Genomic DNA, 23,574 nt, shown 5'->3' on the forward strand with positions numbered 1-23,574 from the left:
TTTTCACTTAATGTAAAGGGCTTTAACCATGTCATCAAACGCCAGAAAATCTTGTCCTTCCTTAAAAAAGAGAGATGCCAAATAGCCTTCCTCAAGAAACCCATCTTTCAGACCTCGAACATATAAAACTGAGGAGAAGCTGGGTGGGCCAGGTGTTCTACTCTTCATATAACTCTAAAAGTAGAGGAGTTGCAATTCTCCTACATCGCTCCTGCCTTTTACTCTTGACAAAACAATATCAGATAAAGAGGACGTTATGTACAGAACAGAACATGTAGTTTTTGGGTGTTTATATGCCCCAACAATATATGAAGCCTCTTTCATTCCAAAGCTTTATTTCAGATTTGGCAACATTTTCTTCTCCATATCTACTTCTTAGGAGGCGACTTTAAACTGTACACCTAACCCAAATATTGATTTACCCCCCCAATCTACTCTCTCCAAGTAAAGCGCAAAAATTGGTGAATTTTGTAAACATTCTTCTCAATCCCCCACCAGGTCTTTTCCAGAATAGACTACTTTTTATCTTCAAGAACAATTTTGAGCAGAATACTGAACTGCACAATTGGTACCAAGTTTCTTTCTGATCTCTCGCCTATCAGTGTAACTATCTCTCCTCCTTATAGAATCCAGCTTGCAGGCACTGGAGGCTTGATCCTACCCTACTAAGTAACCATTCTGTTACTGAGTATATTACATCTGAATGGCGGCGTTCATCTCTATAAATAAAACCCCAGATATTAGTCCTTCTATAACTGTGGGCAGCCGGCAAAGCATATATATGTTGGGCTATTATATCTTATACATCAGCACAGAAGAAAGAGCCCTTAAAAAACAGTTGGATTTAGAGAAGACAATAGATAATCTAGAAGCTCAGTTTAAGAAATGTCATAGCAGCTCTCTGGCGAAACAGCTGGATGCAGCTCGTTCTGCTTTGAATCAGCTCCTAACCAGGAAGGCAGAGACACAGATCTTTTTTGCTAAACATAGATTATTTGAATCAGGCAATAAACCAGGCCGATTACTAGCCCGCCTTGCTCGTGATAAAACTGAGCCCAATGTAATTCCTTCTCTCATAGACAGAAATGGGGTGAGGTGCCTCAAATCATCTGATATAAATGAAGTAATGAAACTGTTTTATAAAGACCTCTATAGCTCTGAATGCACATTCCTCTTCCGGGGCTACAGCAAAATTTCTTAAAAAGATAAAATTACCGTCTCTTTCAGACGTACAGACAGCAGATTTATGCAAGCCAATTAGTAAGGAGAAATCTTACAAGCCATACGCACTCTTAAGGGAGGCAAAGCTGCGGGACTGGACGGTTTCGGCCCTGAATTTACAAAACATTCAGTCAGGAACTAGTTGGTCCCCTAACAGACATGTATTTGGACTCCTTTCATAGGGGTTGTCTCCCCCCTACATTAAACACCGCTAATATCTCGGTTACCCTGAAGAGGGATAAGCCATCTGACTATAGGAACTATAGACCGATCAACCTGATTTCTGTTGACAGAAAATTGCTGTCAAAACTTTTAGCCAGACGCCTGGAGAAATTACTCCCCACACTTATAAATTCAGATCAGGTGGGCTTTGTTTATGGACGCTATTTAACCAGCAATGTGAGAAGGCTCTTGAATATTATACAATTTACCTCACAATGCAAACGGAAAGCACTGGCCGTCTCTCTAGATGCAGAAAAGGCCTTCGATAGGATTGAGTGGGGCTATCTGTTTGATGTCTTGGGGAGATTTGGCCAAGGGGGGGACTTCCTTAAATGGATCCAAACCATATATCACTCACCTACAGCTGTTGTCATAACCAATGGGCCGCGCTCCGAACCCTTCCCAATAGCAAGGGGTGTCCGCCAGGGGTGCCCCCTCAGCCCGCTCCTCTTTGCCTTAGCATTGGAACCATTAGCTGAAACTATTCGACTGCACACCGATATAAAGGGAATAACAATAGGACATAAGGAACACAAAATTGCCTTATACACAGACGATATCCTTGTGTTGTTGTCCTCTCCTCAGCTATCAATTTCCACAATTATGGGTATTTTCAATAGATTTAGTAATATATCTGGCTATAAAATAAATTTTCATAAATCTGAAGCTATGCCACTGGGAACCCTAAATACTACAGATGTTCAGGAGAATTTCCCTTTCAGATGGTCGAGATCTGGCTTTACTTAATTGGGGATAAATGTGTCCTCAGAACTGAGAGATCTGCAAAAACTAAATTTTGCCCCTATCTGTACTTCAGTCAAGAGAACCTGGAGCGCTGGCAGAACTTACCCCTGTCCCCGTTTGGTCGAATCAGTCTCATTAAGATGAATGTGCTCCCTCGACTTTTATACCCTTTGCAAATGCTCCCATTATATCTATCCAAGAAAATCAACCTAGACTTAGAGAAGGCATTTTCCAAATTTATCTGGCAAGGCAAAAAACCTTGGCAGAGGCTTAAGATATTACAATTACCTACAGACATGGGCGGTCTTTCTATGCTTAATATGTTGTTCTATAACTGGGCCTGTCATGCACGCCACCTCTGGCTGTGGTTACATTCATATATTAAGAGAGAGACCTGTATTGATTCCTGGGCCTGTCACTCTCACTCCCCATGGAGCCTAATCACATGTGAGGCAAAGAAGATAAATCCAGAAATAAAATGTAATCCTATCATTTACAACAGTATCAGGATATGGCATGATACTTCTAAATACCTGGGAAGAAGGAATGTGAAATCCGTACTGTCTCCCATAACCCAAAATCCTGACTTTCCTGCAGGTGTTAGCTCACCTAAGTTCCTCTCTTGGAGGGACAAAGTAATTCACGTAATTGGCAATCTATTGAGAGACAATACATTACTATCCTTCCAGCAGTTACAAGAAACATTCAATATTCCCAAGCACCATTTTTTTGGATACTTACAGATTAGGCATTTTGTGTCTTCACAGACCACTTCTTTCTCTACTAACATCTCTTACAGTGATGTTGAGAGATTTCTTCTAGTGCACAAAAACAGAAAACATTTTATAGCTTCATTTTGCTCACTTCTGGTTTCTTCTGTCACATACCATTTACCAGACATCTCTCATAGATGGGAAAAAGACTTGAACAATGAATATACAGAGGATGACTGGCAGACAACTATACGCCTGATCAAGTCCATATCTTCTTGTAACCGACTGAGAGAAACTCAGTACAAGATACTTCACAGACTGCATATTACTCCTGTTGTTTTAAACAAAATTGACCACTCCATTTCTCCTCTGTGTACCAAGTGCAACTTAGAAAGGGAGACGTATTTCCATTACTTTTGGGAATGTAAACTGATTTCCAGATTTTGGACACTTATTTCAAAGGTAGTCAGTGGGATATTTAAAATAAAAATTAAGAAAGACCCTGGGGTTTTCCTCCTAGGCCTCCCCTCTAGGGACCTACATCTCACTGCATCACATTATAAGCTCTTTGAAAAACTCCTTCCAGCTGCTCGAAAGTGTATACAGCAAAACTGGATCAAAACTCTTCCACCTAGTGTCACCCTTTGGTACAGAGAGATCTTTAATATCCTCCCTCATGAAAGGTTGAAAGCTGTTGTGAAGGGTAAAGATGAATTATTTTTAAATGTTTGGACACCCTTCCTAGATTACATACCTGCAGATCTGAAAAATCTACTAATGATGGGCAGGCAGTTTTCTGAATGGAATAAGGCCTCCCCTATGCAGGGACATAGAGTGCAATAGGCTGCTGATGACTGGTTACCCTTAACTCATAGTTACATACTGCGGACTGGAAACAAACTAGAACTGTAATTATTATCTTTTATTTTTTACTTTTATTTTATTTTATTTATTTATTTATTTATTTATTTTTATTTATTTTTTTTGATAATTATTTATTTTTATTTTAATTAATATTATCTTTCATCTTTATGTCATTAATATCATAGTCTTGGTCAATTTAATTATTTTGCATTTCTTCTTGTCTAACTCTGTATAACGTGCTGTCTGATGGGTCGGGGTGGGGGGTTTTGTATTATTTGTGTTTAAAAAACAATAAAATGTGTTTAAAAAAAAAGAAAAGAAGTAACCTCAAATTTTCTATATTGTTTATTTATTTTTTATTTTTTTGCTGCAGTCTGCTGGGGCAGCAGCATGTCCAACATGAACACAAAGAGACTGGACAAGCTGGTCAAAAAGGCTGGGTCTGTGCTTGGCAGGAGTCTGGACTCACTCAGGACTGTTGTAACTATTGTTATTATTATCATTATTATTACTAATTAGCTGGACACCTGAATTTCCCCTAGGGATAAATAAAGTAAGTATCTATCTATCTATCTATCTATCTATCTATCTATCTATCTATCAGGCATAATATTTTTCTATCAGCACTGTCTTTTGTGAAGCTGTCCCATACTTTAGAGCCTTTGCTCTAGTCCACCATATTGCAACTCCACATGTATAAGTGAAGAAAAATACAGAGGTACAATGACTCAAAAATTTGTCATTGTAAAGTCATTATCAGAGATCAAAAAGGCATATTTCTTAAATCAAGTGTTGTTTTTTTTTGGTACCCAGTGTTCATTGTATTTACTGAGCAGTATATGCCATTAAAATTACATTGCGCACCAAAAAAAAAGGGCACAAATGAAGCTCCCATGTTGTTCTTGAAATAGAATCGATCTGCCCATCAGTGAGCTTGTGTTGCTCCTCTGAAGGGGCCAGCAGTGTCCAGACAGAGGGAGACAGCAGTCAATACGTAATGAGCGGCAGTTAATGATGGCATTGAAATTGGAAACAGATCTGGAGATTGAAAACAAACACTGTATTCAACCTGCAGTATATAACCAAAAACAGGTACACAGTCACTACAGAGGTCAGAAAAGAGACCATCAATCTGACTTAGACAGAAAAAGAAAAGTTTGTAGAGGTTTGAAAATCTAATATGAGGAAAGCAGATACCATGTTCAGAAGCACAGTTGTGAATACTGACACATCAGGTGAGACTCTCTGTAAAAATGAACTAGACAAGACTATGGTGGAATGGAAAAAGCACACAGGCAGAGACACACATTTTTGGAGATGTCAAACACAGACTGACCGGTCTCGGAGGTCGTCCAGGCAGCGTTGTAGATGTACCTCACCAGCAGTGACCAAAACATGTTCTCCCGTTTCCTGGATCAGTACCTCAGCACAGGGATCTGCCTGGTTCAACAAACGCATCCCACGCACCAACTTTGGCATCTCACCTGATAGCAAAACAAATAAAGTGGAAACCAATTTATTAATTTTTCTATATTAGCATTTTATTGGCCATAACATGTGACACGTGACAGAAAATGGTACCAGTGTACTTCTGGTACAATGGCTTTGTGAGGGACACACAAATCCAAATTACTGCATGTTAGTGTTCCTGACAAACATCCTCCAATTAGATCTAAACAGTCGTATAAGTGGTTTGTCTCTGCCATCGTATATCCACTGCTAAAAAATTAAGGGAACACTTAATCATCACAGTATAACACCAAGTCAGTTAAACTTCAGGGATATCAATCTGTACATTTAGGAAGCACAAGTGACTGTGAATCAGTTTCAGCTGCTTTGTTACAAATGAAAGTGACAACAGGTGCAATGGAGGCAAAAGGGAATGGTTCTACATGTGGTGTCCACAGACAGTTGCTCTCTCCTGATCCTTCCAGACTGATTCTTCTCTAGTTTTGTGTTTTGTTAGTGTCCTTGTCACTACTGATAGCTAGCGTTGTCACGATACCAAAATTATGACTTCAATAAGATACCTGCCTAAATATCTTGATACCGATACTGAAACGATAACACAGCAAAAACTAGCAAATTATTGTAAATAATTAGATCAAGGTCAGTCTTATTATAACTTTTTACAAGGTTTGCAGCAATCTGATGGCCCCTGAGTTTATGTGATTTGTTTAATAGTTAACCTTATAATTGCAACTACATATCACTTATTAAATGGCATTTAATAAGACTCAGTACATGTCCTTGACAGAGGCCTAGCGCATTTTGTAGTAACAGAAATAATTATTGACAAAATTGTGCATGCCATGATTTCCATTAGCAGTACTTATTGAGTATAAATTGATCATTTATAACTGGTGTTGTTGCTCTGCATACTTGTGAACGCTTAATTTTTTAGCAGCTTGCATGTTATGGTAAAGTTAACATTACCAGTGTGAGGCTTGCATTTGCATACACTGGTAAGTTAGCTAAAAAGGAAAACCCAATCTAACACTTATCATTGCTATTAATTGCAAAAGTTTGCACGTCACAAAATAAATTGCACTTGTTTGACTTATATTCGAGGGCATGGGCATGATGTAATTATCTTATCTATCACATTCGCTAATCTGACATTCTTTGAATTGTTTAAACAGGCCGACATGTCTGTCGGCGAGATGCTTTGCACAGTTGGACATGTTGCCTCCCTTGGTCTGTGTGGGTTTAAAGCATCTTTAAAAGATGGGCTTTGTGGTGTCCGGGCTTGCCCTGATTGTCGGCTAAGTAATAACGTTGTATTTCGCTTTGTGCGTCGTCTTCGTCGACAAGTCGTGGACGTGTATTTTCACTTGTATTTGCAGCCATTTCTCTTGTTTTGTCTTCATAAGAGGTGCAGTGTGCATATGAGAGAAAAAAAACGGCAGGGGCGGAAGCAGAGCGCTGCAGACACGCAGTGTCGCACATTGTTGCAACTCATTGACAATACGGCTCTTATTAAAACACTGCCATCCTTAAAGTATCAGTACTAATAAAATGGGGTGTCCTACTGTTCTTAACTGCAGGGTATCAAGATACTTTTTTAGTATCGGTATATTGTGCAACACTACTGGTAGCATGAGGCGGTACCTGCAGCCCAATCAGGTTGCACAGGTAGTCCAGCTCCTCCAGGATGGCACATCCATACGTGCGGTCGCAAGAAGGTTTGCTGTGTCTCCCAGCACAGTCTCAAGAGCATGGAGGAGATACCAGGAGACATGAGGAGAGCTGGACAGGGCCGTAGAAGGGCATCAAGCCAGCAGCAGGACCGGTACCTGCTCCTTTGTGCGAGGAGGAAAAGGAGGAGCACTGCCAGAGCCCTACAACATGACCTCCAGCAGGATACTGGTGTGCATGTTTCTGTCCAAACTGTCAGTTCTGACCAAACTGTCAGAAACAGACTCCATGAGGGTGGCATGAGGCCCCACGTCCTCTAGTGGGACCTGTGCTCACAGCCCAGCACCCTACAGCTCTATTGGCATTCACCAGAGAACACCAGAACTGTCAGGTCTGCAATTGGCGCCCTGTTCTCTTCACCAATGAGAGCAGGTTCACACTGAGCACATGTGACAGGCGTGAAAGAGTCTGGAGGCGCCGTGGTGAACGTTATGCTGCCTGTAACATCATCCAGCATGAGCGGTTTGGCGGTGGGTCAGTGATGGTCTGGGGAGGCAGATCCTTGGAGGGTCACACAGACCTCCATGTCAGAGCCAGTGGTACCCTGACTGCTGTTAGGTACCGGGATGAAATCCTCAGAGCGATTGTCAGACCTTACGCTGGTGCAGTGGCCCTGGGTTCCTCCTGGTGCAGGACAACGCCAGGCCTCATGTGGCCAGAGTGTGTAGGCAGTTCCTGGATGATGAAGGCATCGATGCCAGTGACTGGCCCTCACGTTCCCCTGACCTAAATCCAGTTGAGCACCTATGGGACGTTATGTATCGGTGCATCCTATGCCACCTAGTACCGCCACAGACTGTCCAGGAGCTCACTGAGACCCTGATCCAGGTCTGGGAGGAGCTCCCCAAGGACACCATCTGCTGACTCATCAGGAGCATGCCCAGATGTTGTCAGGAGTGCGTACAGGCACACGGGGGCCATACAACCTACTGAGACACATATTGAGATGCTGTGATGAAATTCACACAAGTTGGATCAGCCTGTGGTTTAAATTTTTAACTTTGATTTTGGGTGTGATTGTGAATCCAGCCCTCAGTGGGTTGATGATTTTGGTTTCCATTGACCGTTGTTACATTATTTTGTTCTCAACAAATTATACAATGTACATCAGTAAAGATTTTCAACTTGTATAATTCGTTCACCAAGATCCAATGTGTGATTTAAGTGTTCCCTTAATTTTTTTGAGCAGTGTATATAGACACGTATACATACATAGGAGCATACCAGTGGCATGGGTACTGACCCTTCGTCATCATGGTAACAACTGTCACGGTTTGGTTCGGTATGGGCACAAAAACTACTAAAAAGTTTGTGATTTGTGTTAAAATAAGTGTTTACTTAAGGTTTGAGGCCTTCATCATTATGGTTACAATATTAAAAATGCAGTTAAGGTTATGGAATAGTCATGGATAAAAGAATCAACGTTAACGCTCAGTTTCACATGTGAAATGAACAGAAGCCCCCAGCGTGAAAGTCCTGTGTTTTGTCGACCAATCCATCCACCTCGACCTCCTCCTAACAGAGACTTTAACGCTCTATATATGTAACCTAACTTCCTTTGCCCTTTCACAATTACTAAGGCTACTAGAGGTCGCCTAACAGTAAACCTAAGTACTGGTGGAGTTACAGACTGAAAAGGACCCTACGAATGAGGACAGTCTTGTTAGTCACTATGATTTTAATATTATTTTGGATTTAAGCAGAGTGAATTAAATTCAGCAAATTAAATCCAACAAGACCAAGGGTTCTATTTTAAATGTTGCAAGCACAATGAGCATCACAGTGTAGCAGATTTCAGGCATACATTTTCTACGCACTTGGTGTTCATTATGCATTATCCCATTACTATTGTACATTTACTTCAAGCATTTAGTTTGATATGTAAATAAAATGATAAAAGTGGCAGTAGAATGGCACTGCACCACACACAAAACCAATGTCTAACACAGCATTCACACGCACAGATACAAGTGATAGGTGGTCTATGGCCTCTCATGAAGCTGCAGCTTTGTGTGTAGTGTGCTGAATACATAATCTACATACTGTGCTCCTATTCTACAGTTTTCTGATGTAGCCATGGAATTGTTGTGCAGAATGTTTTTCGCTGCCTTTTGTTGTTGAATTGTTTTAATGCAATAGCACCAAAGCTAGCAAGACTGACTAGCATTGCCACTCTTCACTATCTTCACTATCACGCTTTCTAATTGCCACATGCCATAGTAATATAACAGCTCCTCTAATAGAGTTGGGGATTGCTTCCAGTTGAGATGCAGGACGACAATCCAGTCTCTTTCAAGAGCCTAGACTTGCAGGGTGCAGTTTTAAACAGACATGTGATGTCGTCCATGTAGTTACTTAAAGGGGGGAGCCTCTGGCATGCGGGCAAGCGAACCCCGCCAGCCAAACTGCCTTGCCCCGACCAAGATCACTTCAAATGCTGCGATGAAGAGGATGGGGGAAATAGAACATCCCATCACAATTCCCACTTCCACCGGCTGCCAGATGATGGAAGACTCTTGCAGTGTGAAGCACATGTGCAAATCCTGGAGTAACTCATCACCGAGTACAATGAAACTTAATGTTGAAACATTACTGTACCACAGGAGACCATAATAAGCATCATATGGAGATGATGCTTATGCTCTCTATACATGTTCCTGAGTCAATAAATTATGTTAAAACTAAAATTCAATAACTAGGCATTGGTGTGCTTTCTCAGACTTACTTGGATGTTTGGGTTCTATTGCAACACGTACTATGGGCGTGGCCTCAAAGTTGAGCGGGGTGAAGGGCGGGCAGGCGGGGGAGGTTGACAGAGTGGCTGACTTCAAGACGCACTCCTCCAGACCTCCAATACCTGGAAAAGCAAAGAAGAAGAACATCAGCAGATAACAAAAAAAATATAACGGTAAGGTTAGGGTAAGACAAGTGTAAGAAAACTTAGAGAAAAGAGTCAGTTAGTTAGTTACTTGCTAAGTCAGTTAGACTTTATTCTACCAGGGGAATTTCTTTTCACAGCACTGTACATCATTTGAAACATAAATATGAAATAACATGAAAAACAGAGAGCACATGACAGCGACGGGTCAGACAACATAGGGACAAGGAGCACAGTTAGTGCAGCGAATAATGTGCAGAGAAAAAGTTGTTGACTTTTTGGGATGGAGGAGCTCTCAGCTCTTTGATGCATTTGTCTATAAAATCCTGAATGTTAAAGCAAGTGAAGAATGACCTCATTTTTTATTTTGGTGCAACCATCATAGGTTAACTCACTTGTTCATACACATAACCGTTAGTTTCCACTGCTTCTGTGGCCTGCACAGCTCCTACACCTCAACTTCATCAAGCATCTCTGCATGAGGTAGATTGGGTTGTTTGCAGCAAGACTGCAGCCACTCACTTTGCAGTAACTGCACAACATAATGATCTCTGCATGGTGCAATGTTCTTACCCCACGAAGCCAACATACTGTAGAATCAAATCCTAGCAAACTCATGTTGTTCTGAAGGCAAGAAGAAGTAGAATATGTTTCTACATATCGTACAGTATACACAGTCTTAAATAAATAAATAAATCATCGATCCTTTCAATTCACAGTTTAATTTAAAGCATCTAAAACATAAAATATAACGATGTTAGAGAAAAGATTAACCATGGAAAGGTTAGGCAGTGGCAAATCTATAGTGTTCCAACAATATACAATTGTTGTTGCTGAAGGATTTCTTGCTACATACATATCTCTCTTGACGTGCCATTCTCTGTCTAATGTTAATGCTGTATGTAGCCCACAGCTGTTGTTTTATTCTGACTATGGTGCAGCCTGAATTCAGCTGGATTGCAGGGATTTGTCTGTTTCATAAATCAACTAATTAACCAACAGGTAATGCAGCACCGACCTTCTTTTGGCAAAAATGATTCCTTCAAATAAGATTCTGATTATTAAGCAGTAATATTTGCTGCTGGGTAAAAGGGACCAGGTCTGACATGCAAAAAAAATGACAATGTAACAGCAAGATACAGGCAGAGCTTGAACATCCTGAGATTTCCTTGGAAAGGGATAAAAGCTATCAACAAAAAAATGACTGAGGCTTCTGTTCACGGATTCTTCTCCAGCTTTAAACACCATGCTGCTGCGCATTGTTACAGCTAAGCTCCTCTCATATCTCATGCTAAAACTGAATATGGCAGAGTACTGGAATTGCTTATTTACAGATCTCAATGTGTTTCTGCTGTTCTCTTCACAGCTTTCTACATGAAGATCATAGAACAAAAAACAAGAGTAAGTGCATATCATTTATATTTCTGGACCTCATATAGCCGCACAACCATCGCATTTTTGTCTGGACTTTACATTTTAATGAAGCGACTGGTTTTAGCAACTCCCGAATACCAGCTGCCCAGCCAGGATTGTCAGTTTAGCTTCTGCTGAAAGACTTACAATGCCAGCTTCACTGGGGCAGTGTGTCGATTCAGAGCTCCAAATTGTAAGTTTGTCACTAAAACATTTTTTCTTTGTAGCATATTGCCAAAAGGAGTTGCAGTGATGCAGGCTCATCAGCAGGAGGAGGCAGAAAGGGGCGTAAAGGCCGTCACTCAGGCAACGCAAGGGCAATAGATGAGATGGGAGGGAGTGGAGAAGAGCTATGGGAGATGGAGACGTTCAGAGTGAGCTTCAGCATCAAGACTGTCTATGTTGTCCTGCCATCTCCCATGAACCTCAGCCAGTGGTACGGTGTTGATTTTTTGAAAGCAAACTCAGGACCTACCTTTTAAGTCTGGCTTTAGTTTTTTTTTGTTTTATTTCAACATACAACATAAATCATACAACTTGGAGGAGATGCTTATATAATTACACCTGTCTTATACTACTGTTCCAAACCTTATTAGATGTTTTTTGTTTTCTTCTTCAATGTTCATAACAGAACAGAATGTCTCATTTTCACCTTCAAATCGAACTCCCTCCATGTTGGGCTGTTGGTTAGCTTATGTCCTGCTTTGAATGTTATAATATGTGTTTCCAGTTCCCATTTTCATTTGACATCAAAACTAGAGTCATGTCGTAGTGCTTTTTTTCTCTCTTCCCCTGTAAATGAAATGAACCATTCTTCCAGTTTGGGTGCTTATTTAAAAATCTTTTCCCATTCCTTATGTTTCTGAAGTAGTGTAGTGTCTTAGTTGTAAGAATTTATAAGTCATGAGCTAGAAGATTGAATTTCTGTTTAAATTGTTTAAATGATTTCCTGATTTGCCCATTAAACACCTGTTCCATATATATCAACCTGTTGTTTGCCCATTTCTTAAATCCTGCGTCCATCCTTGATGGAACAAACTCTGGGTTCATAGCTATTATAGTGGCCCTACTGGTGGAATTACACAGCTTTAATTTCTTCCTTATTTCTGGCCATATTTTCATTGTTCACCTGAGCCAGTCATTACCAACCCTTAGTTTCTTCTGTGCTAGTTCATTCAGGAATGGAAGTCCAAGGAATTCCAACAGTACATTTTGGCATGCTATGTGCTCCATTCCTACCCACACTGCCTCTGTCTCTTTAGTTATTCACATAATTACAGCTCTAAGTTGTGCTGCCCAATAATGCTTTTTTAATTTAAGTAAATTCAACCCTCCTTTATCCACCAGGGTTATATTAATTTATCTTTCTATTTCTTTATGTATTTTTAGCTGTTTTACCAGTTTTTCCTTTTATTACATGATTATTTTCTGGATTATTGTCCATTTAATATACCCTACTTTTATTACTGGCTATCTATTTTATTTCTATTTTTATTTCTGGTTTTACCCACTTTCATACATTTCCTCCTTCTTAGTATTTTATTATTTTATCTTTGTCACTCTATTGTTATCTTTGCCTTCCAGTCTTCCCCGTTCCTGTAATTATTGTTTTATTTTTATTGTTTTTATTTATTGGTCATTTATTGTTCTGTGTGTAAATGGGTGTGTGTGTGTGTGTGTGTGTGTGTGTGTGTGTGTTCACCTAGCAGCACAACCAGGTGCTACAGTGTCTTGCAGTAGTGCTGGAAAATCGCCAGATGAGCATCAACAGCCTTCCTCCCCCCTCATCCCACTTGCCAGCAACAGCATTTGGCTGGGAAGATGAGGTTCAAGCCAGACTCACCACATTATTCCCCAGCTCCTCCAAAGTCTGTGACAAAGTGTCCTTAAGCGATACACCATCATTATGGTACCATCATACCATCACACCTATCATCCTGCAGAATATAGGCAGAATGTCCCACATGTGCAGTTAAGGAATAATGACTTCTAGTTTTACATAACAGACCTGAAAAGCCTGAACACGACAATTTCAGTGAGCAACTGGGGGGGGTGATTTTGCATTTACAGTAAACTGTGCCTGTAGAGATGACAGCTTGATAGGAATGTCATAAGCAGTGATACTTTAGTACCAAACCAATAATTAATAAACTTTAAAAACATTGCCAGTCCTTGTTTTTCTATAGTTCAGGTGTAGGTACCAAGCATACGGTAGATGTTGTAGGAACTTGAGATGTGAATCTCCTGGAACTGACAAGGGCAGTATAATAACCCTACAAGTGTTCTAGTCTGACATCAAAGAAGAAAAGAGGAAGGCAGGGACTGTAAACAGTAACAACAACACATGGAATGGCAGTGGCAAGTGTGGGTGCAGCAAAAGTTCTGCCATGACTTGTGAAAAAAAGAAAAAAAAAGACTGGTGCATTGAGATATTTTGTATATGCTGCAAATCAGGGACAACTTATAGCCAAAAGCCAGAACATAATGGTGTCTCCACCTCACCGTGTGTTTAAGCAGGAAGAGTTTGGTTCACAACACACAGAGCTTGAATTCACTTGCCATTTCAGGTGCCCTTCTACTGCAGCAATTTCTTGTCCTTTATTTCACTAGCAACACATCTTATGCACAAGGTGTTTCCTCCTTCTTGCTGGTACACACTATGTAATGATTTTGGTTGTAAAATCTAGCAAGGAATATCAGTGATTCCAGACATATACAACAGGCGCACGTCCCCATTAGTTGCTCGAGAACAAGGCCAGCAGATGAAAATGTGGAAACGCTTCACAAATTTGCATGTGATCCTTGCGCCTCCAGGAGCTGCTAATCTTCTCTGTATTGATTCCAATTCATCACATGTGCTGCCTGAGCAAGCACACTGGTACTGTGCTATGGCTGCATTTTATGCCCCCTTGGCAGGTTGACACCTTTACAGCGGTGCAGACTCAAGTGATCCTATACCTAATAGCACCCTTTGGCATCACAAAGGTATGGAAGTAGTTCTTTCTCCATTTATCAATTATACATCACATTTGCAACAGTGACATGCTGTCAGCTTATTCTGTTTGCATGTTTACAAAATTCACCAACAGAGTAAGACCAAAAATACCTTGACACTGAAAAGGGGGTGGTGCTGCCTCGAAGCTGAAGTTGGGCCTCAAACAAAAGCATCTGCTCCTATGATACTTCCCAGGACATGACTAAGTCTGAACATCTGTCTGCTGAATCTGCTGGAGGGTGAAGTTGGTCCTGCAGTTAGTTTTGCTTAAGGCCATGGTTTTGTTAGCTGTTGTTGGTTGGCTTTTTTGGGATTAGGCTCAGCCATCAACTGCCATGTTACACAAAAATACTGGCCGTCTGTGTGTAGTTTCACAGTGGGCTGTGCCTTCACTGGTCACTACAGGGATAGCATATTTGTTATTTTCAAGCCAGTCAAAGTCAACAAACTAACCAGACATCGGACAAGTAATTTATTTTGTCCTTTGGACATTGAATGGAATTAACAAAATCAAATGGAAACTATTTGTATTTTGACTGACAATATCAACGGTCACTAGTTAAAATGACAGAGTTAACAACAGCGGAAAAGGGGAAACTCAAACTGCACTTTTTATTTCATTGTTGTAAAAATAAGCACTTTATTCTAAGCTGCACATTTTTGGATTTTGAAAAGCTCTTAATTTTGAACACCCACTCCCCACCCCCCATCTCTTACACTCTCTCACATGCACGGTCTTGGTTTTGAACTTTGTATCCAGACTGTAGACACAGGCACTCATATTTTAGAGCTGGCTGACTGTTACAGCAGATGCAGGACATTATTGGCCGCCTCTCGTGAAACTTGATACTAATAATTACTCTAAGGTGATTCAATCCCTAGAGGCTTTCCAATCCAACAAAAAACAATAGAGCTGAAAGAAGAAAAATTAACTCAAAGGACCCAGAACAACCCACAACTGCTGCACACGGACATACAACAGACTTGATTTGAAATGAAAGTCATAGCAGCAGAGCTGAAGCTTAGGCAACTCTCAACAGGTATTAACAAAACATCTTTTGAATGTGTTTCTATGGAAAACAAGCATGCACTCTTACTTGCTCTTGCACACATCTGGCTGACCTGGAGAAAAGCATGGTAGGAGGCAGAACTGCAATAACTGTGCTAAAGGAATATTTCAATCAACAAAGAGTTTAGTTTTTTCAGAGATCATCTCAACTGTATGAACATAGGCCTTGCTGTCTAAATCTCAAGTCCAAAAAACACCAGCCCCATTAAATGGGCTTCATTCACAAATGTTTTGTCATTTTTCTCTTAAATTGGTTCTGAAAAACTCAATCAGAGAGAAAAAACCCACATCCATGAAACAGTCAGCAAAAACTGATTTGTGAAGATGTGAAGAACATGTTGGTGAACTTGCATTGTTCTTAAAGGTCACATATTATGCAAAATGCACTTTTCCATGGTTTTCTATCAGTAATATGTGTCCCTGGCCTGTCTACAAACCCCCCAAACATGAGAAAAGTCCATCCTCTCCATCTTTTGCTTGCTCCACCTTTCAGAAAATGTGTGCTCACACAGGCCAATTGGAGATTTTCCCTTGATGTCATCATGAAGGGAAATAACACCTCCCTCCAGGTGGGTGACACTCCCCGAGCTAGGTGTGTGTTCCGCCCACTGAGTCCGCCTTGCAGCCGCTACCTTTTCTTCCCATGCAAACACAGGCTTCGGTAAAACTATGTTGGAAGTACGAGTGAAGCACGCTAGTTCCTCTGTTGTTGACTGCACAAACCAACATAGAAGTCTTTTTTACCCCCTATGTCTGAGGATCCCAGTGGATTAATTTTATATTTGGATTGGAAATGTACCTGCTACAACTCCAAAAGTGTAGCGGGCTAACCATTTAACTTCGGACTGCTTTCTCCAGGAGAGCCAGTACAATGCAGGATTCGCTACAATTCTGAAGATAAAGCACGGATCAGCACCGACTGTCTGTGACCCAACTTCAAACTTGGGAGCTGTGAGTTTTAACATTTTATGTTCCTTTACTGTATGTACACGAGAGCCTGTTACATGTGTTGCTAGCCAGCTAATGTGGCTAACGTTTTGCCTCATCCACACAGCCGGGTATAGCCGGGTACAGATTTTCTGCAATTCTGCTGCTTGGTATCACTGTGTGACGATGATTAGAGCCACCCTGCTAACTTTATCACACTTGAAAGGCGTTTTAGCTGTCTGTAAAGTCAAGCCAGTGAAATTCAGACTAAACAAGCTTTTCAGCGATTAGCATAGGTGTCTGGGCTTGTTTGTTAGTGCTGTGAAAGTTATTATTGAGAGTCATGCCTTATCATGTCCGTTTTAACGTTGATATCATGTTTACACCTACAGTGCCTGTAGGGAGTATCTAGAGATAATAGGAATATGTGAAGTGATAGGCTATATTACACATTTTTTGCATTTTGCGCATGTAGTAGGCTATTTACTGCATTTAGGGTTAGCAACCCAATTTATACACAGTTGAGTGCATTTGTTGTTATCATTTTTGCACTGCTTGCAGCTGTTGCCATAACTACACATTTGAGAAGATGTGTGTACCCTCTGTTTCCTTTGTTCAGGCCAGCACATCAAGTGCATTTGTACATCAGTATGCAAGTATCGGACATATACCTGTGCTGGAAAGCAGGTACTTTAACTGGTAATTCAATCAATTCATTTTATTGTTCCGTCTTACTGTATTATGTGCTTAATAAGATGTGTGGTCGTGTTGATGTCATGTGTTTTAATGTCACGTCAGTGTTATTTACTGTTTGGCACCATATGACATGCCTCTGCAGTGTGACAGGAGTGTGTTTCCAACTTTACTGTTTTGTGTGCAAGAGCTGCTTATACTGGAAACAATGGAGCAGATAGAATAGTAACAATGAAGAAACATCTCACAAACTGAATCTTTTTTCCAACTGAACATAGCTATTGAAAGTAGAACCATAATGAACTGATATATGATACTGTATATTGTAGTACTGCTACACAAAGAAATCTGTGTGGAGAAACTGCAAGACTTATATATTTAAGAAGGTGTGACACCTTAAAGCTTAAAGGCTACAAATCAAGGCAATTTAGTTTAAGAGTTTACAAGAGTTTTGAAAGAACTTGGAAGCAGATGTGTAACTGGTGTCTAACTAAAGGCAGATTACCAACCACTGACTGAACTGCTTGAATGCACACAAGTACTTGCACACACAAAGACATGCACACACACCCCGGGGACCAAGCCTGGTTATGTCCAACTGCAGAGCTAAGCATGACTCAAGCCTGAAGACATTTCCTCTAACCACAAGTACAGTTGGCTGTGACTCTGGTTATATAAAGATGATGTTTTTCCCCATCCTCCTTCTGTCCCCCTTTCTCCCTCTACCTCTATTAAAACTGGTTCCCTACACACAGAAAAGAATGAGGGAGGGACAAGGTAATGAAAATGGAGAGGAGGTATGAAGGGGGGAGAGAGACTCATGGACATGTTGTAGAAGACCTGCATCCTCAGGATGATTAGGAGCACTCTCACAGCACTTATGTATATGTTCTTGTCACGTTTTCCACAAAAAAATCGAATTAATTGGAGGGCTGTGCGTTCATCACGCAAATGAGCTGAGGTATAATCTCTCATGAATTTTTTGCTCATTGAAAAGTGTAGGAGTGCATGAAGAAGTTTAGGGGCACAATGAAGATTTATCAAACAAGGTGTTTTTCCTCAATAAAGGGATATAAGGAGACATTAACAAGCCAAATGATTTAATTCGTTCAAATTCAAAAAGTACACTAGGTTTTTATTATTTCTTTCTGGATTTATTCAATAATTATGTAATTATGGCAGGTCATGTTCAAAAATCCAAAGTCTATAAGCTTAAACTAGCTACTAGTATGATAGGAAAGAAAGTTCAGTTGGTAAACTGAAAGACAAAAACGACACTCAGCAGTCAGCTAAGATGAAAAGCTGCAGCTGATATTTTCTACACTGCTTTGCTAACAACTATTGGCATACTCAGTGAACATGTTAGTCAGTTGCCGCTGCACCCAATGAATATTTCATTGTCACCTGCCACCTTTCCCTGGTTTATACTGCTGGATAGTATGGAAAGCGGATTGAACCAAGCAGTTTGTCTGGCCAGCTTTGAGCTCAATCAGTGGTTGGCAACAGGACCGCACCTCTGCAAAGTCATGTAATTGTGACTTTATGACATTTCATAACATTCTGAAGCAGCAGCAACAATAATTTTGTAGTAGTGGCCAATCAGTTCAAAGTGTATATAGCTGAAACACTGTTTATACCAGTTGTTCTGAGGAATAGTTAAAACATAAGTGGAACAATTTACAAAGCAACACTAGTTTTAAAAGAATACTCCTCCATCATGACTCAACACTGGCCATCAAAGTGCCATATTTACTATAACAGGTGATGGCTCAGCTGTTTAATGCTTTCTTACAACATCCCAACACGACGAAGAGTCATTGCTAGTAGCTCTATAAGGCTGTAGCTACTTAGGCACAGCTATGCTTTGAGCTCAGTGCTAACACTAACATGCTAACATGCTCACAAAGGCAATGTTAGCATGGTGATGTTTAGTAGGTGTAATGTTTACAATCTTCACCACATAAGCATGCTAACATTTTATAATTAGCACTAAACACAAAGTAAAGCTGAGGCTGATGGGAATGTCATTAGTTTTGCAGGTATTTAAATTTGACCTGAGTGTGTCACTAAATGAAAAGTCAGGGGATTACTGAAGTACTTTAGTAATCAATTATTATGTGGGGGACATGAATGTCTGTACTTAAGTTTTCTGAAATCCATCCAATAGTTCTGACGAAATTTCACTTCCAAACTAAAAATGTCAACCTCATAGTGGCACTAGAGGAAAAGTCAGGGGATAACAAAGGTCATTAGAATTCATCCTCTGGTGATCATGAATGTCTTGGCAAAATTTCATGCAAGCCAACCTACCAACCTTTAAGTTCTTGGAGCCACAACAGATTTCCACTTACAAATCACACAGAATTAGGAAGACTGTGATGGTAAAATTACAATACAACCATGAACATTATGTTACTTTACCCTATGAGCGATGTGTTTAGATGCAGTTACGAAATGTATTGCTTTCTTTATATAAACACTTCACATTATTATTTATTTATTAGTGATTTATGTAACAGAACTGAAGTTCAAACATGAATTTCCCCTAGGGGATAAATAAAGTATCTATCTATCTATCTATCTATCTATCTATCTATCTATCAGTGATGAGTATTCAGTTATACTGGCAGTAACAAAAATATTAAAACACTGAAGGGGGTGAGTGGAGTGTTTATCAGTATGTATGAAAGGAAGTACTGTTCCAAAGCGAATCTCTATACATTGTTTCCACTGAATCAACTTATTTTCCTCATTAGTTCTTGATAGAGATTCAGGATAGGACTGGGACAAACATGGACATTGGACTGGCTTTGTGCCTCATACATGTAATAGAGGAAGTCTGACTGTCATTCTCAGGAAACACAGAGCAAATGTATGGCATGAATTATACTTTTAAACTTTAAACATTTCAAGGAGTGGTGTAGCGGTGGAAAAACAGCAGACTGAAAAGCAATAAATACACTGTGGGGCTGGAAATTATTAAATGTTCTTTTTTGGATCGTGTTTTATTAAGTACAAGGCCAGAGCTTTGGAAATCTGCTCCCTTTTAACATCCTATGGAATTTCCCTTGCACTGGAAAGTCCCACTTAAGCCTTAGAGAGCCAAGTGTGTGTGCCTGGGTGTGTGAGTGAGTGTGTGTGTGTGTGTGTGTGTATGTGTGAGAGAGAGAGAGAGAGCGAGAGAGAGAGTGCGTGTGTGTGTGAGAGAGAGTGAGTGAGTGAGTGAGTGTGTGTGTGTGTGTGTGTGAGAGAGAGAGAGAGAGAGAGAGAGAGAGAGAGAGAGAGAGAGAGAGAGAGAGAGAGAGAGAGAGAGAGAGAGAGAGAGAGAGAGAGAGAGAGAGAGAGAGAGAGAGAGAGAGAGAGAGAGAGAGAGAGAGAGAGAGAGAGAGAGAGCGAGAGAGAGAGTGCGTGTGTGTGGGAGAGAGAGTGAGTGAGTGAGTGAGTGTGTGTGTGTGTGTGTGTGTGTGTGTGTGTGCGACAACAGGAGATAGAGCGGCTGATCAAGGATAGAAGGCAACTAAAGAAACAGTGGAGGAAAGGGGCAGAAGAGGAGAAGGAGGGAATTAAAGTGCTACAAGCAGAGATCAAAAACCGACTCTTATCCTTAAGGAGAGCAGAGAACCTGAGACAGAGGTGCAGAAAGAAGGATCGGACCAGATCTGACTTCTTCAATGACCCCTTCCGGTTTGACCCCCACAGAGGTGGCAAACTTGCATCACCAAAGGACGATCTTGAGGATCACCTAAAATAAGTTTACACAGACAGCGCCAGTGTGAGCAGATCACCCTCCCACCTGACATGCCACCATTACCTTCACCTGAACACCAACTAGACGTCAGCCCTTCCAAGTGGAACGGTCGTTTGCCTTACAACCAGTGGATACACCACAACATGGCAGCATCTGGAAATAGGCATTATGGCAGGATGCACAATCTCCCCATTAGCCTTCATCATGACCATAGAGGTCATCACCTGAGCCTCACGGTGGGTGGTGGGAGGAGAGCAGCTCAAACCCAGTCTGCGGCTCCCTCCTATCAGGGCATATATGGATGATTTGACCACACTTACGACAACCAAGGCCTGCACTAGGCGACTCCTGAAGAAGCTGCAAGAAAACATTGAACGAGCCTGGTTGAAGATAAAGCAAAGCAAGTCCAGGAGCATATCAGTCATCAAAGGGAAGCTGTCCGAGCAACGTTTCTACATCGGTGAGGAGCCCAACCAATCAATAGTCTTGAACGCTGGTATGATGCAACCCGCAGGGACACAGACCAAGTGGACCGGATAAGGTAGGACACCATCAGTGGCCTAGCGACCATTGACAAATCCTTGCTACCTGGCAGGTTGAAGTGCTGGTGCCTTCAATTCGGACTCCTCCCACAACTTATGTGGCTTTGACCATCTATGAAATCCCAGTCTCTCCAGTTGACAAACTGGAAAGGCTCGTCAGCTCATTTGCCAAAAAATGGCTTGGTCTTCTCAGGTGCATTACTAACACAGCACTGTACGGAAAAGGTATTCTGGTATTAACGGTGTCCAGTCTTGCGGAGGAGTACAAGTGCTCCAAAGTAAGATTGAAAGTGACACTGACAGAATCCCACGATCCATATGTCGCCCGAACAGCTCCTACCCTGGCAACTGGAAGGATGTGGACCCCAGCTGTAGCTACTCAGCAGGCAAAGTCAGCCCTTAAGCATCAGGACATCGTTGGTCACGTACAACAAGAGAGAGTCGGCCTTAGCCTTGGTGAGAGCCGACCGTCCTGGCACAAATCAACCCTGTTGCAGCGCCGAGGTCTGGTGGTTGAAGAGGTATGCCAACAGGAGCAGGCAATAAGGTATGCAAAGGTGCTCTCGCAAGCAAAGCAGGGCCGATGGACACGATGGGAGGAGGTTGAGAAGAGAAAATTCTCTTGGAAGGAGCTGTGGGACATGGAAATGCATCAAACCAGCTTCATCATTAGAGCCACCTATGACGTCCTGCCATTGCCAATCCACCTCAACCAGCGGTACGGAGAAGACCCTATGGCACGTAAGGTCTTCTCCGTACCACTCTGTCCATCTCCAGTTCTGATACCGCTCTGTCCATCTCCAGCCAGCCTGAAGCACATTCTTGTGGGATGCAAGACAAGCCTGACGCAAGGCTGTTACACCTGGCAGCACAATCATGTGCTGAAGTCTCTTGCAGCTACCCTAGAGACCAGGCGGACATCCACCAACGCCTTACCTCCTCTCTCATCCTATCCCACAGCTGCAATGGCGTTGATCAGTGCAGGTGCGACGCATACCAAAGCTTTCATAATCCAAGACAGATCAGCCAGCTAGGTGGGGCACGAGAGTGGAAATTATCAGTGGATCTGAACCAGTGGAGGAGGCCCATGAACGGAAAAGCCTCAAGTACACTGAGCTGGCAGCTGATGCAGAGCAACATGGCTGGAAAGTTAGGGTCTGTACAGTTGAGATCAGCTGCAGAGGTTTTGTGGGAAAGTCTACCATCAGGCTACTTAAGGATATGGGAATCCGAGGACAAGCCCTTCGGCAAGCCATCAAAGCCCTCTCCTTTGCTGTAGAACAGGCTCGTTGGCTCTGGATCAAGAGGAGTGACATCACCTGGACCCTAAAATAATAGCCACAGAAACAGGGTGAGTAGAGGGAATTAAAGCAGAGGGGGGCACACCTGGGATGCCAGGTGTTGCCGATGAGCCCTCTGGAAGTGTTGTGGGCCTGTCATTGAAACACCTGTGAAGGAGGGTGCCCACCTGATGACCCCAATGAAGCTTTGACCCCCTCTCTACACCCCGCCTCAATATCCACCGTGGCACCCTCCTGAAAACCCACAGTCATGGTCATCCCCACTCACGTTATCTTAGGTAAAGGCAGACCACAAGGGAGTTTATCATCTAGTCCTAAAACAGAACTGTCACTGAGCAGAGGCTTCAACTGGACACTCTGCCATAAAGCCCAGATCAGTGGAGACCTGCAGTGAGAGTTGTCCCTCTGGAAGTTTCTCCACACAGGATATCTGGAGTTCAGTCACCATCAGGTTCTTAACAGCTTTCTCACAAGGACCCTTCTCCCTGATGTCTCAGTCAGTCCAGTGTGTGTAAAAGCAGTTAAAAAAAACCCAAAAAAACCACACACCACCATATAACATGTTTTACCGCTCCCCTTCCCCCTTTTTAAATGTAATGCATTAACACATTTTAACTGACTCACTTTGTACTTTTATCTGAGAACATTTTTACACAGTAATTTTACTTCTACTGTGGTAAAATGTCCTTTCAGTAACAGTAGTTATTGACTGTTCATGTGCTGACGTGTCAGTGTAGTGTCTCATCTCCAGTCTCTGGAGTTTATGTTACTGGTAGAGTTTATTGCTGCTGTCTGAACACACTTAATGTTGCTGTTGTCTTCATCACAGTGTCTAACTACCTGCTGTACATTTAAACTTACACTAGTTCTGCTCCAGCACTCAGAGCTCTTACTGACTTTCACTAATTCAGGAGTTGTTTACGTGTGGTTCAGATCTGCTAGTTACTTTTGCTTCGCAGTTAGTACTAGCTTCTCTCACTCTCGTCTTGGTCCACTTGTTCATCAGAGTGTGTTGTTGTAACTTCAGTGTAGAGGATTGTGATGTT

The 23,574-nt window shown here is 41.6% G+C and overlaps 1 protein-coding gene across 2 annotated transcripts in view; it reads right to left on the bottom strand.

The window, feature by feature from the left end:
* Positions 1-23,574, bottom strand: part of efl1 (elongation factor like GTPase 1) — a 117,063-nt gene that overhangs the window by 37,476 nt on the left and 56,013 nt on the right. For both annotated transcript variants that reach the window (XM_022741190.1, XM_022741183.1), the window contains 2 exons: positions 9,688-9,819; positions 5,101-5,248 (listed from right to left, as the gene is read on the bottom strand). In XM_022741190.1, the coding sequence (XP_022596911.1) occupies positions 5,101-5,248; positions 9,688-9,819 (280 nt within the window). The remainder of the gene's footprint in view (positions 1-5,100; positions 5,249-9,687; positions 9,820-23,574) is intronic.

Source organism: Seriola dumerili, unplaced genomic scaffold (genome assembly GCF_002260705.1).
Source record: "Seriola dumerili isolate Sdu_G_001 unplaced genomic scaffold, Sdu_1.0 BDQW01000003.1, whole genome shotgun sequence".
NCBI classification, from domain to species: domain Eukaryota; kingdom Metazoa; phylum Chordata; class Actinopteri; order Carangiformes; family Carangidae; genus Seriola; species Seriola dumerili.